Source organism: Bubalus kerabau, chromosome 12 (genome assembly GCF_029407905.1).
Source record: "Bubalus kerabau isolate K-KA32 ecotype Philippines breed swamp buffalo chromosome 12, PCC_UOA_SB_1v2, whole genome shotgun sequence".
Taxonomy (NCBI): domain Eukaryota; kingdom Metazoa; phylum Chordata; class Mammalia; order Artiodactyla; family Bovidae; genus Bubalus; species Bubalus kerabau.
Genome location: NC_073635.1, coordinates 87,668,078 through 87,686,014, shown reverse-complemented (window position 1 = coordinate 87,686,014; position 17,937 = coordinate 87,668,078). Strand labels below are relative to the sequence as shown.

At 43.4% G+C, this 17,937-nt stretch overlaps 1 protein-coding gene across 2 annotated transcripts in view; it reads right to left on the bottom strand.

The window, feature by feature from the left end:
* Positions 1-2,624, bottom strand: part of TNFSF13B (TNF superfamily member 13b) — a 30,858-nt gene extending 28,234 nt beyond the window's left edge. For both annotated transcript variants that reach the window (XM_055541881.1, XM_055541882.1), the window contains exons 1-2: positions 2,307-2,624; positions 2,121-2,208 (exon numbers count right to left, since the gene is read on the bottom strand). In XM_055541881.1, coding sequence (XP_055397856.1) covers positions 2,121-2,208; positions 2,307-2,624 — 406 coding nt within the window. The remainder of the gene's footprint in view (positions 1-2,120; positions 2,209-2,306) is intronic.
* Between the last annotated feature and the right edge of the window lie 15,313 nt (positions 2,625-17,937).

The window sequence follows — 17,937 nt, the reverse complement described above, 5'->3', positions numbered from 1 at the left end:
ATCTAATTAATTTGGTTTAAATATTTAGCAACACTTTGGAAGGAAAAAGTAAGAGAAGAAAGGAGAAGTTAAGGCTAGTATAACATGATTCACCAAAATAAACTCCAGGACTAATGGATTTAATACCAAACTACAACACTAAATTACTAGAAAAAAGTCAAAATGGCAGAAAAAATAGCAAACTACTTTAAGAGATTATGGATAAATGTGTATTTTAACTTTGATATCTTAGAGAAAATTTTTTAAAAGGGTATCACATTAAAATATAGAGATGCAAGATCTCTGTACAAGTTCTAAAAAGCAGCAAAATATTGTGAAAACATTTACATCAAAATTTTGATAAACAAGATGCCTAATACAGAGTTTATTCAAAATTATTTTAAAAATAGGACAGATGAGTAAGGGAAGTTATAAATAAAAATTAGTAGAGGATAAAATTAGAAGCTATCAAAATATGCAAAAAGAAGATAATTCTTATTTGTAAGCAAGCCACAAATTAAATTTGAGGCACTATTTTTCAACTACTGAGCTAGCCAAAATATATCTTTAAAGGTAAAACGTGTAAGGATGTGAAGAACTTGTACACTGCATTTCTGTTGCATTCATTTATAATTCATTTGGAGAACAATATTGCAACAGATAGCAAGGGTGATAAAGACGTTCACCCTCTTTGGCTCAGACATTCTATCTACGGAATTTATATTGAGCATATGCATCAAATTCCTCAGAAACAAAGAGATTTGCACAAATATTTTGACATGTTCCATTCTACCAAAAAAATTGGAAATGATCATGATAATTATAAGATAACAAATAAATTAATATATGTGAGAATTACTTAGAAATGAGGAAAAAGCTTACTGTGCAATAAGTCAACACAAAAATATACCACAGTATATGTGCCGTATTTTTTCAATTATGCAGAAAATATGGATGACAAAAGGCAAAATATGAAAATAAGGATATTAGAGTATAGTAAAAATATGAGGGTTTTCCAGTTTTAAAATGTGTAAACCCAGTTATTTCTGACAACTGGCATGGGGTTATGATAAGCAGATACAAAATGTTTTGCCGTATAAAACTAAAGAGGAATTTTTTCTATGAATAAGGCATTTAGTGAAAAAATAAGTTTATAGAAGGAGCATCCTGTGTGTGTGTGTGTGTGTGTGTGTCAGAGAGAGAGAGAGAGGCAGAACACCTAATCTGTCTCTCAAGCACTCTCCTTCAAAGTGCAAATACAGGTAAATAATTACACCTGATCAGTTTGCCTCATAGTCACCACTAAGGTTAAAGGAAACAGGAGACGCGACAACACCTCTCCCCCATACAAGCCTGCCTGGCACATTCTAGGGGCTCAAAAAATGCTCCTGCAATATAAAAGGGAAACAGCACAAAGGGTTTATTAAATTACAATATTAGTAATGCAATGCAAATTCTCTTTTCCATCCTTGACATGAAGGAACTGGAGCTGAAAGTTTGGGATGTCCCCCCCTCCCAAATCTGAGATGTCTGTGGAGCAGGTAGAAATCACTAAAGAACTATTACAGGAGATTATAAACCTGTGGAGCTCCTGGAAGAGCATTATAATAAGGAAAAGCTTTAAAATCTCTTTGCCCCAGTGTGTAAAATAGGCTTCTTCTTAAAAAGGGAAGAAATCAAACAGAGCACCAACGTGCACCTGCCTGGTCTCCACGTGGTTTCGCAGCAGCTACGCCCCTCGGAGATGCGGTCTGCCCCTCGTATGGACCAAACCTCATTCCAGAGTAGCTCCTGGAGCTCCCCGCCCCTCCCCCGCGCCCGAGGACTGCCAGACGGTGCTCCTGACATGGGCGCGAGCTCTCTCTTTGAGGGAAGAGGTGAGACCCTCTCCCCTCTTCTGTGCTCCAAGCGCCGCCGCACAGACGGATGCCCCCGAAACGTGCTCCCAGGAGGACAGAACACGCGGTCAGCCCAGGACACTGGCCAGGGCTTGGCTCCGCCCTGGGGGGCACACGGGCTTGGGATGCCTTTTCCAGCCTCCGGCTTCTGTTCAGCGCCCCTCTCCCAAGCAGGATCCTCTCCTCCTCACCTGGGCCTTGGAGCCTGGACCCCCGGGCGCTTCTGTTCCCGCGCAAACGTACCTGTTTCTTCTGCCTCCTGCAGGGCACGCTTACTCCTGCCGCTCTGGCTGGAATTGCTTTCTCCCGGAGCTGGGGGTGCAAAGATCCGCTGCTAAGAGAAAAGCCCCACCACGTTACTGCCGGGGCGGCGGGGTCTGGGGGGTGGGGGGCGGCGGTGGGGGGCGGCGGCTACTGCCGCACACTCACTTTCAGGGCGGGGGTGACGCCGGGAGCCTCCCGCGGGGCCGCGGCTCCGGCCTGGGGGGCGCCCGGCCGCCCCCGCAGCTCCGCCCGCAGGCTGCCCAGCTCCGCTTGCAGGGACGCCACCCAGCAGAAAGCCAGCACCGTGAGGCAGCTGGACGAGGCGGCGAGCAGCAGGGTCACGGCCAGCAGCTTTCCATCTTTGGAGCACCGGCCGGAGGGGCTTTCCTCCTGGGGCAGGACGGAGCCTCCCTCCTTCAGTTTCATTTCTTCTCTGGTCTGAGGGCAAGAAAGGCGGGACTGCTCCCCGGTGGAGTCATCCATTTCCCTCCTTGAACTTTGCAGGTTGGGGCCCCTAGCCTGAGTGACCACAGAGAATGGATCATTTCCTGTTATCTGGGTTTGTTGATGTCCCACATTGACTACACGGCCCAGCCCGGCTGCGCTCGCCCTGAGGCGAGTTCTCCTGAATTTTCTCCTCTCTGCCGCGGCTGCATCTCTTGCCCCAACTGTAGGCTAGGTCTTCCTGGCATTCACCCTTCTATCCGATTGCTCAATCGGTCTTCCTCATTTCACTTTCAGTTTTTGTAAGAATTTTAATGGCATCTCAGAACACTCATGCACGGACCCGGGGGTGTGGGGGGCCGAACATCTACTGATGGGGAGGGAACTGGCAGTTCGGACCAGCACACTCTGGGGAGCTTTTAAGATAGGAAGGTGTTTAAGGAGCTGCCCCTCAGGCATTAGGAGAGGACTGGGTCCACTTGGGGCCACGTGGCTTTGTAGGGAAGGGGGAAAGAACAGGAATAAATTCCTGCTAAGTGTGATAAAGATAATTCATGTGAAGGTCAGATAAGCTAAGTGCTTCAGTGGTGAACTGGGCTCCGATGGAGAGTGATTTACGAACAGTCTTTAAGTAGGAAATAAAATGAAGTGTCCTCAAAGGAGGCACAGAGGTCCACTGGGAGGCACTCTGCTCCGTTATGGTCTTAGCGCTATTATAAAAAGAATGTTCTTACATTCTGGAGAACTGTTTAGATCAGCTACCCGGAGGGTGGGTGGGAGGTGGGGGGTGGTGGGGGTGGGTAGTCTTTCTACGTGGGTGGGTGCAGTTTCCAAGAGAAATCTGAGGTCTTCCTCCAGGGACTCGGGGGTCCTGGGAGGCTGGGAATCAGTCATTCATGGGCAGGCCAGGCTCCAGGAGCCCTCCCACCTCTGCGGTCCGCACTTCTGGAGCTGCAAGTCCCCAGCACACTGGTTGGGGAAGAAGCGACCTTCTCTGGCTCTGGGTGCCTGGGAACCCTCATTAACTGCTCTCTTCCTAGAGCAGCTTATCTGCTCGTCCCCGTTAGGCCCACTCGAGGCAGTCGATCATATGACCCAACCTGGGTGGATGCGGCTCCACCCAGAGGGGCTTGGACTTCAAGTCTCCATTGTTGGATGTGGTGTGTCCTGTGAGTCAGTGTCCTCTCTGGGTGGGTGATAACTGTCCCTGAGAATCCTAACAAGACTCCCAGGAATGTGGAACAAGCTACCTTTAAGATGCTTCCATTTCCATTCATTCCATTCATTCATTATGTGGAGTCTATTCATTCATTTTTTGAACAGAATGTTTCACGTATTCAATTGTAATATGTTCATTATTGCTGCAATGGATGTCTTTGTGCCTTTCCCTGGGCATAGCTGCAAGGGCTTCGCAGGCACCCACCTGCTAGAGAAAAGGCCTGTGCTCACCTTGACCAGGTGTCTCCCGAGTTACCTGCCAGGACTGCCTGCTTCCTCCGTGTCTCACTAAAGAGTCATGTCATCAGCCTTATTCATTTTTATCTACTGGGATTGGTTTTTTTTCTCCCCCTTTACACCTGCAAGCTCCAAGACTTTAAAAAATGACTTTTAAAAATATTTTTCTGTTTAAAAAAATGAAAAAGTGTTTCAGTGATTCCCTTGGTCCCATTTCGCTGGTGGGAGTCATCATCTGTCAGTGGGTGTGCAGAATCTCTTGTGGAACACAAGCTTCCTGACAGTTCTTGTTTCCAGTCAATCAAGATAAAACACACCAGATAACAGTTCAGTTTTTCAGTTCAGTTCAGTTCAGTCGCTCAGTCGTGTCCGACTCTTTGCGATCCCATGAATCGCAGCACGCCAGGCCTCCCTGTCCATCACCAACTCCCGGAGTTCACCCAGACCCAAGTGCATTGAGTCGGTGATGCCATCCAGCCATCTCATCCTCTGTCATCCCCTTTTCCTCCTGCTCCTAATCCCTCCCAGCATCAGAGTCTTTTCCAATGAGTCAACTCTTCGCATGAGGTGGCCAAAGTACTGGAGTTTCAGCTTTACCATCAGTCCTTCCAAAGAACACCCAGGACTGATCTCCTTTAGAATGGACTGGTTGCATCTCCTTGCAGTCCAAGGGACTCTCAAGAGTCTTCTCCAACACCACAGTTCAAAAGCATCAATTCTTTGGTGCTCAGCTTTCTTCACAGTCCAACTCTCACATCCATACATGACCACAGGAAAAACCATAGCCTTGACTAGACGGACCTTTGTTCAGTTTTTCAAAAGAGGATTAGTTTGGGGATTACTTTCTGACTGAAAGTAATTGGAGCTCATCCAGATTATATGGGTGTGTATTCCCAGGTGGTGCTAGTGGTAAAGAACTCGCCTGGGTTGGGAGGATCCCCTGGAGAAGGACATGGACAGTGTTGCCTGGAGAATCCCATGGACAGAGGAGCCTAGCGGGCTACTGTCCATAGGGTCGTAAAGAGTTGGACACGATTGAAGCAACTTACCACACATTCATAGTACTTAAGCACATAGAAAAACAAAAGAATTCAAGGCAGTGCTGGAAGCCAATTCCTCTCTTTTTCACCCTGGACACCTGCAGTGTCTTTCTGTGGGTGGACATCCTTCCCCTTCTGACAAGCCACTTCTCTCTGTGTTCTGCAGTTAAAAGTTCAGAAAAGAAAGGGAATACTTTCCTATAAGAAGTTAGCTTTGCCTTCAGCTGCTCTTCGGAGAGAACCATGAGCAGTCTGCTGGCATCCCGTGTGGTCTGGACCACCAGTGGGCAACCCTAGCTAGAGCTCCCCCCTCCAAAGGCAGAAGGGGGAGGACCCTGCCCGGGACATGGGCAGGTGAGGTCCCCCAAGCCCATGATATGATTCAGTTTCTCAGAAAACAGGTAGAAAATGAAGTTGGCGTTGGTGTGCTCTCAAATTTCTTACTAGAGGAGCAAAAGGAAGTTATTACTCCATCAATCTAGGATCTGTTTCCGGCAGAGGAAAGGGTGTGACAGTAATTTAACTGAAAATTTGTTCAACAGATCGTAGTCCTTAGTCATTGACTCGGTCACATTCACGTTTATTCAGGGCTGGAGCTGAGCCAAGACTTCTCTGCCGTGATTCAGTTCCTTCTCACCCACTTCTTTTTCTCAACTGGAGTGTCCAGCATTCTCGTGCAACAGAGCTAAGACACACTGAATAAATAAAATAAGTCCTGTGTCCCCTGACCCATCTACTCAGCAGAGGGCAGAGAGGAACAGGAGAGAGGATATTTGAACAGAACTAAAGTCAGGAGTTTATCTCACTGATGAATCACAGCATAAAACAGACATCTGCTCTATGACCACTTGCTTCTTATATTGACAACCTCAAAGATATTCAGAGAGCTTAACTAACTTCTGGCTTAACAATCCTATGAGGAATTAGCTGGTTTGGGAACTCTCTTCCATACCCATTTCTTTAAGGGAAAAAAGTGTCTTTCATAAAGATCTGGATGATCCAAGAATGGAAGCAACAGTCCTTCCAGAAAGGCAGATGTACGGAAAAATAGATCCAGGTAAAACCGGCTTCTTCAAGTACTTAGAATATGGCAAATGGTTGGATACAAATAATTACTACAGTTCAGAAAAAAATCATTTTGCTTTCTGGTGGAAATATATAGATTCAGTCAGTTGCTATTGTCATTACAGTGAAACTTGATTTGGAAGGCCAAGCGCGAATCGCTCTAATTGCACCAGGAAGTAATGGTATGTTTTTAAACATAGACAACTTTGGTTACTTCTTATACAAAAAATGATGCCAGTGATTTCTATTTCTTAATGGTTATATTCAAAAGAGGAGTGTGTGTGTATTTACTGGAGCTTAATTTTTGTAGTGTTAAGTCGCTTCAGTCATGTCCAACTCTGTGTGATGCTATGGATTGTAGCCCGCCAGGCTCCTCTGTCCATGGGATTCTCCAGGCAAGAATACTGGAGTGGATTGCCATGTCCTCCTCTAGGGGATCTTCCCAATCCAGGGATCGAACCTGCGTCTCTTACGTCTCCTACATTGGCAGGCGGGTGCTTAACCTCTAGCACCAAAAGTAATTTCTGTTACCGTTGGGGAAAATCTTCTTCTGTAAGACTTCAGTTGCATTTGTGAATTGCCCTCAATTTGTAATGTAACTGCTTTCAGGTTTAATTCTCTTGAGTATGTGTTTATTTAAGTGTGTGTTTTTAAGAAATTTCTGTTTAATACTATTTTCAATTAGCATACAATTTAGTTTGTTATCCTTTACTTCTATAATATTTTCATTTGTATTACAATGAATACTTATCAGTCCATGTGATCATCTATTTCATATATATAGACTAATTTTTCTATTTTACACACATGACACAGAGAATACACATTGTCACACACGTGTGCTAAGTCACTTCAGTTGCGTCCGACTCTTTGCGACCCCATGGACTGTAGCCCCCCAGCCTCCTCTGTCCATGGGGTTCTCCAGGCAAGAATTCTGGAGTGGATTGCCATGTCCTCTTCCAGGGGATCTTCCGGACCCAGGGATCCAACCCATGCCTCTTACGTCTCCTGCATCGGCAGGCGGGTTCTTTACCACTGAGCCTCATACTGGGAAGCCCTACGCTGACACGCAGGCACACTCAAACAATACCTGGTCAGATTTGATCACCTCAAAAATGTTGAGAGAAATAAAGAATTATACCCATGTAGGAAACATTACCTATGAAATTCTGTCTGTCTTTAAAGATGAATAAAGCAGAGTTTGCAAACGTTTTTAAAGATTTACTTGAAATTTTGCTTATTAAATGTGAGAAATAGAATGATGGGTGTTAGGAGTACAGCCTCGGAAGTCAGACACATCTGGATGCTGGGTTTTGTTTTACCATCTTAACAAACACTTTCCTGGCCCAAATCGAGAAACTGATCTTGTCCAGACAGCCATCTTGGTAGGATAATAACTGCACACTGTAATCCTCGTCATTGCAACACAATCCTGGTGATTCCATCCACAGCAGCATTGACTGCTGAGACTGTACTGATAGAAGAGGTCCTAACAATCAGCTGGGGGCAGGGGGCTCCTGAGAAAGTGTCTGTCATCTTTAGAGAGAAGCCCAAGAAAAAGACAGCCTTCCTGTGCTGCCACAGGTCTCCACGTGACAACGTAGAGCCAGGCTGGTCATTCACAGCTGCTGTACTGCCCAGGTGACAGGTGAAGGGTAGGAAGAAAGCCTGGGTCTCTGACTGCCCTGCCGTGCTGCGCAATCACCCAACTCTACGTGTTCCCTGCTGGGGACTTCTTACACCAAGTAATTGCTGCTGTTGTTTAGTTGCTAAGTCGTGTCCGACTCTTGCGACCCAGTGGATTGTAGCCCACCAGGCTCCTCTCAGAGAGGGCAATGGCACCCCACTCTAGTGTTCTTGCCTTGAGAATCCCAGGGATGGGGGAGCCTGGTGGGCTGCCATCTATGGGGTCACACAGAGTTGGACACGACTGAAATGACTTAGCAGCAGCAGGCTCCTCTGTCCATGGAGTTTTCCAGGCAAGAATACTGGAGTGGGTTGCCATTTCCTTCTCCAGGGGATCTTCCCAACCCAGGGATCGAACCCAGGTCTCCTACATTGGCAGGCAGATTCTTTACCACTGAGCCATCAGGGAAGCCCATATCAAGTTATACTTTTTCCTTATTCTTTAAGCCAATTTGGGACAAGAGTAGATGTTAATGCATCCCAAAGCATCCTAACTAATTCTGCTGGCTTGAGGCTATTCATATTCCTACAACCAAAGAACTTTTTACATAACAGTTTCAAATGTTCTTTTGAAAAGTTTCCAAAAGTCTACATTGAAAAAACTACAATGTCAAGAGGAAAGGTCAATATATATCAATAGAAAAATGAGGTCATTCATTAAGAAGAGTCTTATTTCCATTTCTAGTACAGAGCTACTTTTTCACAACTTCAGTTATTTAGCAGAGTCAGTTGGTAAAAAATCTGCCTGCAATGCAGTGGACACTGGTTCAATTCCTGGGTCGGGAGGATCCACTGGAGAAGAGATAGGCTACCCACTTCAGTATTCTTTGGCTTGCCTTGTGGCTCAGCTGGTAAAGAATTCACCTGAAATGTGGGAGACCTGGGTTGGGAAGATTCCTGGAGGAGGGAAAGGCCACCCACCCCAGTATTCTGGCCTGGAGAATTCCTTGGACTGTTATAGGCCATGGGGTCACAAAGAGTTGGACACGACTGAGCAACTTTCACTATCAGGGAACTTCACATCTTTAAAGGTGATGCTATGTGCAGATGTACCGAATATACCTGTGTTCTCTATGTGGTCCGGGAATAAATTCAGTTGCCTCTTTCAGAAATGAATATAGAAAATCAGAATTGTGGGTCACCATGTAAGAAGGGGGACTTCCCTGGTGGCTCAGATGGTAAAGAATATGCCTGCAGTGTGGGAGACCAGGGTTTGATTCCTAAGTTGGGAAGATCCCCTGGAGGAGGGCATGGCAACCCACCCCAGTATTCTTGCCTAGAAAAATCCCCATGGACAGAGGAGCCTGGTGGGTTACAGTCCATGGGGTCGCAAGAGTCTGACACGACTGAGCGACTAAGCACAGCACAGCATGTAAGGAGGGAATCACTTCAAATGAAAGAAAAAAAATCAAGGGAAGCCCAGGGCATTCTGAGAAGAATGCAGCCTGAATTCATCTTTCTTATCATTCCTACAGGCTCTGACTTATCCCTCTTTCTTGAGACAAACTAGAGGAGGCTAGAGGCTGCTGGATGTTAGTGAGACCCTGGGCTCTAACAGGTCTCAGATAGAGAAAAAAGATGTGACCTTCTTCTCCCAAAGCCAGCTTTGGCAGTACTGAATCTGGGACTGAGATCTCAGTAGGTCTTGGAATAAATGGCAGAGCAGAAATCTGTGGGCCCAGGCATTGGGGGCACAAACCCCCCATGAGTATGCCAGGCATCCCCAACCTGGAGAGGGCCCAGAAGAACCAGGTAGAGTGGAGCTAGTCCTCCCGTCCCTGGGGCTGGGAGGAGGTAAGGAGGGAGAGGAAGCGAGTGTCTCCCCGAATGCCAATCCCTCATGGGTAGACTGCAAGCTTCCCTGTGGGCACCAGGCCGGCTTATCCGGATGGAGAAGACTTGGTTTCCCACCAGCTGAATCAGTAGAGGAAAGGGCCGAGATGCTTAGGAGAGGTGAGAAGGTGTGACAGAAAGAACACAGTGATCCTCCTGCACACACAGAAAACAGAGGTGACGGGGACAACCGGAGTTTTAAAAGTTAACGGAAAATTCAACTGTAGGAGACTATCTTATTAACTATAAAAGATTCCCATAATTTCCCAGTGAAACAGTTGGGTAGATGAATTACAAAGGAAAGGATGGTCACTTATGAGCTCTGAATTACTGGCCAGCTGGTTTATGCTATGCTATGCTATACTAAGTCACTTCAGTCGTGTCCGACTCTGTGCGACCCCATAGACAGAAGCCCACCAGGCTCCTCTGTCCCTGGGATTCTCCAGGCAAGAACACTGGAGTGGGTTGCCATTTCCTTCTCCAATGCATGAAAGTGGAAAGTGAAAGTGAAGTCGCTCAGTCGTGTCCGACTCTTAGCGACCCCATGGACTGCAGCCTACCAGTCTCCTCCATCCATGGGATTTTCCAGGCAAGAGTACTGGATTGGGGTGCCATTGCCTTCTCCGGCCAGCTGGCTTAACTGTAAGTAAAACCTCAAAACACAGAGAGACTTCATGTTAACACTACAACACAGGAGATTGTACAGGTTGGGGAGGGGGAGGGGGGCGGATAGATTAAAAGACAACAATTTCAAAGCTTGTAGAAAGAAAACACCTTTCTTTATCTATGAAGGACCTCAAAGCACATTTGAAAGTGCTCGCCAAGTAGAAACTCAGAAAAATAGACCTAAGCAAGACCTAATGAAATTCTTGAATGTAGCAAAATGTGTAGGCTATCAAAATTTGTGAGATGCTTCTAAATCTATTTTTATGAGGAAAATGACAGCTTCAATTGCAAATCTTAGAAAAGAAGAATGGTAAACTGTTTACACAGTCTGAAAAAATTAAAGAAGTAAAAGCAAGTAAGCTTAAAGATAAAGAAATGCAAAAAATAGAAAAGGAATTAATAAAATAGCAAGCAACCACACAATAGAGAGGATAAAGAAAAGTGGTTATTTGAAAGAGCAAATAGAACTAATAATTTGAGGGGAGACAAATTGAAGAGAAAAAGCAAGTAGAAAGCTGCATTAACAAATGAAAAAGGGAATGTTTCTGGAGCTATTACAGATGCTAAAAAGATAACAAAAGAACAAATTTTGCAGTAATAATCAGGGGAAATAGGAGTTGACGTACATTTATATTGTGTGCAAGGAAAACGATTTAAGAAAGAAGGGAAGGAGGTCTCCAAATGAGGGGCAGTCCCCATTTAGTTCTTCATTCGTGTTCTCCGTGCTGGAAGGAAACAAAAATTGAAAACGCCGGCTTCACAGAGCTCACATTCTACTGTATAAGATCAACCATTTTGAACAATTTCAAATTTGACTGGATAGGTTTATGCAAAATAGTTTCTAACCTGGTTCTCAATTTCAGTTTTAATATGTGGCTGTCTCTTTTCTCTAGCTGTCCAAAAATATTGTCTACTTTGGGAGGATAGCCAAAACTTACTTGTTTTGTTATTGTTGTTGAAGTAATCAGCAGATGGTTTTACTTATTATCTTTATGATTTGCCTCATTCTATTCAAGTTTATTTTGCTGTTCTTTGCTCTGACTTCAGTTGAATGCTGAAGCATTCCTTTCTTACTTGATCTCAATATATAGGCTATTAAATTTCTTACAGGTATTGCTTAGTGAATTCAATCCTATTTTGATAAACAATGCTTTATCATTAACATTTTAAAGAAAATCTGACAATTTGATTTGAACTTCTACTTTGACTCAAAAATCATTTTATGACATATTTATTCTTTTTAAGTTTTCAAGCATTTTTTCCATTGTATTACTAATTTTTACTCAAAGCACTATAATTTTCTTTTACTATTTCCATTTATAAAATTTAGTTAGTCTCTTTGTGGATTAATAATACTGTTATTTGTCTGAATATAACACAGTTCAGTTCAGTTCAGTTCAGTCGCTCAGTTGTGTCCGACTCTTCTCGACCCCATGAATCACAGCACGCCAGGCTTCCCTGTCCATCACCAACTCCCAGAGTCCACCCAAACCCATGTCCATTGAGTCGGTGATGCCATCCAACCATCTCATCCTCCGTGTCCCCTTCTCCTCCTGCCCTCAATCTTTCCCAGAATCAGGGTCTTTTCCAGTGAGTCAGCTCTTTGCATGAGGTTGCCAAAGTACTGGAGTTTCATCTTCAACATCCGTCCTTCCAATGAACACCCAGGACTGATCTCCTTTAGGATGGACTGGTTGGATCTCCTTGCAGTCACAGGTACTTGAAAAGAAGGTACAACCTTATTCATTTTATTATTTAAGTCTTCAATATCCTTATTTTTTAACATGGTCTGTCACAGACTAATGGAGATCAACTCAAGTCTCTGACAACTAGTGCTTTTTTCTGTGTATTTCCCTTTGTTTCTCCTTTGGATTTAGTTTTACACTTACTGAAGTTATGTTATTTATTATATGATTTAGTACAAGGATATTCAAAAAAGAGGAAGACAGTTACTCATGTCTAAGAAAAGAGATTCTTTTTCCCCAGATGTACAAGGGACACTGACAAAGTTTAATCAACATGAACAACTCAAAAAAGGAGTGTTTTACAGGCTGCTGTGATAGTTTGCAAAGGTTGTGAGATCAGAGCCTCTAGAGGAAGCCCATTTGCAACAAGACTCTGTGTCCTGTGAAAAGGCCCTCTGGTTTCTTGCCTCTGAATCTGAGCTGACCTTGTGAGATGCTTTGACCAGTAGGATATGGCAGACATGACCGAGTTCCAGTTTCCAGGCTCTTGGACTACTTTCCTGAGACCACCGTGTAAGAATGTCAGTCTGACCTCGCTGCCGGACAGGATGACACATGGAGCGTCACAGCCAAGAGCCAGCACCTGCTGCCAAATGTGTGAGTGAGGCCATCCCGAGCCTTCCAGCCCAGCCTGGCTGCAGGGACCTGTGTCCACAGGAGAGAAGAGGATGTGGCTGGCAGAAGAATCCCCAGGGAAGCCCACAGAATCACACAAGTAACACATCGTCACTTCTGTAAGCCACCAAGTCAGCGTGGGTCATCACTTAGCAACAGATAACTGAAACACCACACTCATTGGTTGTAGTTAATATAAACAGAAAGCATTACTAACAGCCAATGTGTTGTTTCCTTGAAAATGTAAAGACACATCCACAGATAAACTCTTGACGCAAGGAGGTATGCAAAACTGAAGTTAGAAACCACCCCGAAAGCGGAAGGAAAACTATTTAAATACTAAACAGTCAAGGCAACGCTCATTAGTAAAACTATAGCACTGAAAACAAAGCTATGGCCAAAACATACAATATTCAAAGGAATCAAGTGCTCATCTAAAGAAACTGGAGAAGGAATAAAACCAGGCAAAATAATCCAGGAAAGGAAAACTAGTAAGGATAATAACCACTGATGATTAATTGTTAACTATGACCAAAATTATGAAGGACGGGGAAGCCTGAGGTGCTACAGTCCATGGGGTCGCCAAGAGTCAGACACAACTTGGCGACTGAACATCAACACATGTACTGCTAGTTAGAATGTGAGGAAAGGGTACTCTTTCAAAAATGTAAATTAGTAAAATTTTTTTGGAAACTGATCTGGCAGTATCTAGTAATGGTGAAAACACAGACACTTCAACTCAACAATCTTACTGCTGAGAATCTATCCATAAGAGGGGAAAGCATTAGAAAACTGCATATGTATAAAGTCTCAAGAAAAATTAAATTCCATTATGTTAGTCCTCTATTGGAAATCTGCAGCTTCTCTTCTTGTGCTTTCCTGCTACTCAAAATATAAACACTCTCTGAATCTCAAATTGTTTTATTACCAAGTCTGATTGCTCAACAGAAATACAATTTTATAAGAAATTTTTAAAAAGCTGTATTAAATAATCGTGGAGAGTCATAAAATGTGTTTAGTATGTCAGAACTCATAAATTGCATTTATTGTTAATTATATCTGAATGTATTACACTTGAATTTGATTTTTTGTCTGTTCCTTTTAAATGTAAGCTTCTTTGTTCTACCACTAGAATGAAAAAAGAGGGTGATTTCCAGAATTTTAACCAAAAGCATAATCAATTATCTCACAGCTACAGCTGTTTACATACTTTAAACTGAGTAATAATTTTCTAATAGTTTCAAAATGAAGCACAATCCAGACCACGGCAGTACTTCCACACTCAAGAGAAGCGATCCTGATCACTCATCAACCAGCAGTACCAGGAATAGTTAACCAAGGCTGTTCTGGGCTTAGCTGCTCAGTCGTGTCTGACTCTGTGCGATCCCATGAACTGTGGCCCACCAGGCTCCTCCGCCCATGGGCATTCTGCAGGCAAGAATACTGGAGTGTGTAGCCTATCCCTCCTGCAGGGGATCTTCCCAACCCAGGATCAAACCCAGCTCTCCAGCAGTGCAGGCGGTTTCTTTACCATCTGAGCTACCAGGGAAGCCCAATCAACTAAGGACAATTCAGATAAAATAAACTGTACTCCGCTGGTGACTATTAAAATCCTTCAGCATTTTAGAACACTGGTCTTAAACCATTAACTGTAGACATTTTTTGAGGCTTTTTAAAATTGAGGTATAAAAAGTTGGCATATGACATTAGATTAGTCTTAGGTATACAACATAATTCCATCTTTGTGTACACTACAAAGTGATCACCACAGTGAGTCTAGTTACCAATTGTTGCTGTGCAATGGATCCTTCCCCCACTAGACCCCTACAAATCCTTTCCTTCCCCTCTGATAACCACCAGTCTGTTCTCTGTATCTACAAGTATTGTTTTGTCTGTTTTATATCTGCCAGCATGTGCAGATGAAATCATATAGCATTTCTCTCTCAGTATGATTTATTTCACTTGGCATAATACTGTCAAGGTCCATCCACGTTGTCACAAATGGTAAGATCCCCTACTTTTTCATGGGCAAGTATTATTCTACTACATGTGTATATATACACATATATATACATTTTTTACTTAAAAGTTGCATTAAAATACACGTAACATTAAAGTTACCACCCTACCCTTTAAAAAAAATTGAACTATAGTCAGTTTACAATGTTCTGTTACTTTCCTATGTACAGCAAGGTGGTGCAGGTGTACATGTGAACATATTCTTTTCCACACTCTGCCATGGTCCTTATTACTGGATATTGAATATAGTCCCCCACACTATACAGTGGGTCCTTACTGTTTATTTTATATATAGTAGTTTGTGTTGACCTTACCCTTTTGAAGTCACTTTTCAGTTTCTCTTTAGTATGGTTGACTTTTGAATTTGTAATTCTCACCCCATCCCAGATAAGGACAGGTGTTCTGTTTTGGGAAACTCCTGTGTGTCATGGATTCGCAGCAAGGAGAGGAATACTTAGGGGCATTGTACACAACCTCTCAGGCGGCAGTGTGAGGGGACAAAGCCCTGGGCGGGGCTCAGAAAGTCAGGGTTCTGATGAGAGCTGTGTGGCCAGGGTTGGTCCCTGGTCCTTGGGTTTCCTTTCACTCCCCTTTCATGTCTCTTCTACTCCAATCAGTACAGAGAAAAGCATTTTGATTCCCAGGACTGGCCTTTGCTCACAATGCCTCCTATGGCCCTAGTTAGTCGCTGAGTCGTGTCTGGCTCTTTGCAACTCCATAGATGTCAGGCTCCTCTGTCTCTGAAATTCTCCAGCAAGAGTACTAGAGTGAGTTGCCATTTCCTCCTCCAGGGGGATCTTCCCAACCCAGAGATCAAACCGGCATCTCCTGCATTGCAGGTGGATTCCTTACCATCTGAGTCACCAGGGAAGCCCAAGTAATGTGGGTAGCCTTTACCCAATCGACTGAAAGCCTGAATAAAACAAAAAGGCAGACTTTCCCTTGCGTAAGAATGAACTCCTCCTGCCAATTAAGTGGAGACATAGGCCTTTTCCTGCCTCCAGACTTGAAGTGAAATACAGGCTCTTCTTGTGTCTTAAGCCTGTTAATGTTCATAAGAAAACTTAGATCATCAGATCCCCTGGTTCTCAGGAATTCAGACTTGTACTGGAATATGTGTGTGTGTGTGTATTTACACATCTGTTCAGGAGAATATTTATTAATGCAATGCCACATTTTGTTTATCCCTTCATCCATCCGATGATGGATAGTGAGAACCTTGGGTTGCTTCCACATTTTAGCTACTGTGAATAACACAGCTATGAATGTGAGTGTGCAAATATCTCTTTGAGATCCTGCTTTCAACATTTTTGGATACGTACACAGAAGTGGAGTTGCTGAATCATATAATTCTATTTTAAATTTTTTGAGGAAACTCCATACTGTTTTCTGTAGCAGCTGCACCATTTTACACATCCATCAAAGCGCTTACGGGCTCGTTTCTCCATATTCCTGCCAATGCTTGTTATTTTCTGTTTTTTGACAGTAGCCATCCAACAGAAGTGAAGTGATATGTCATTGTGGCTTTGATTTAGATTTTCCTGATTAGTGATGAACAACGGACATTTTTCAGTTCAGTTCAGTTCAGTCGCTCAGTCGTGTCCGACTCTTTGCGACCCCATGAATCGCAGCATGCCAGGCCTCCCTGTCCATCACCAACTCCCGGAGTTCACTCAGACTCATGTCCATCGAGTCAGTGATGCCATCCAGCCATCTCATCCTCTGTCGTCCCCTTCTCCTCCTGCCCCCTATCCCTCCCAGCATCAGAGTCTTTTCCAATGAGTCAACTCTTCGCATGAGGTGGCCAAAGTACTGGAGTTTCAGCTTTAGCATCATTCTTTTTTTTTTTTTTTAATTTTATTTTTAAACTTTACATAATTGTATTAGTTTTGTCAAATATCAAAATGAATCCACCACAGGTATACATGTGTTCCCCATCCTGAACCCTCTGGCATTGAAACATGTAAAATATTATGTATGAAGCGAGTTGCCAGTCCAGCATCATTCCTTTTTAAAGCTCTGTAAAAATTTACTTTAAAAAAGCAGTACAAACACTAACTTATTTACCATGTGAAATGAAGCAGAGTTCCTGTTCATTGATCCGCAAGTCTTCTCAAATAGGCTTATAAAGAAAACCTCAGTATTCCTCCTGTGTATCATTTTTTCATTTAGTTTTCTGTTTGATCTTTCTGGGTATCTGTTTAGTCTCACACCACGGTCATACTCTCAACTCTTCTGACAACAGATGTGCGGAAATTTTCCCCCATCAGTAATTTTCTGTGAAGCCAGCTGGCTGCCCATTTCAATTCTGATATTGAAATGGATATCAGAATTTGATACTGAAATGGGTATCAGCTGCATACTTCAATTCTGATATGTCTGTCTGGGGTTATGTCAGATTCCACAGGTTGAGGGCTCAGCCCCACAAGACGGCCTCCACCCCACTTCCGACGCTGATCGCAGGTCCAGGCTTTCTGTGTTCCTCCTCCCCTCCTCCTTCTCGTTCTCACGTAACATGTCTGGGTGCCAGGTGGAGGGGGCAGGGCTCATAGACTTCTGCCTCTAACATGTAGAGAATCCAGATATTCACAAGTACAAGCACATTTGCTACAGCTGATGATCTAACAAATAAACCTCATCTGTTAAAGGGACCTGAAATCTGAAGTTCACTATATGCTCTTGTGTTTTCCAATTAAGTTTAGATCCTTCACATTTCAACATTATGAAAATACTTCTATTTTTAAAATACCTATAAACATATTAGGTGGAAAATGTATGATGGAAAATGTATGTTGTATCTAATGCTACTACATCCCTAAGAAGTAGTTGACATAAATGGTAGATTGAGATGATTAATCAATAGGTCGATAGATTGATACAGATGGATGGCAGATATATGGAATATTTTATACATAAATATATATGTGATTTTTTAATGACTGTTGTCAATTTACAACTGAAATGTTTTAAATAACATTTCTTTATTTGAGGTAATTTACAAGCTGATCCACAACACCCTGACTTTTAAAACTAGCCATTTTGTTTTTAAAATTATTATTATTTGGCTGTGCCCTGGGGCTTGTGGGACCCTATTAACAGTTCCCAGACCAGGGACTGATCCCCCACCTTCAACAGGGAAACTGCAGCGTCCTAACCACTGGACCACCAGGGAATTCCCACAGTACTCTGACTTTTAATACCAGACGTACCACTAAAAAAGACTACTTC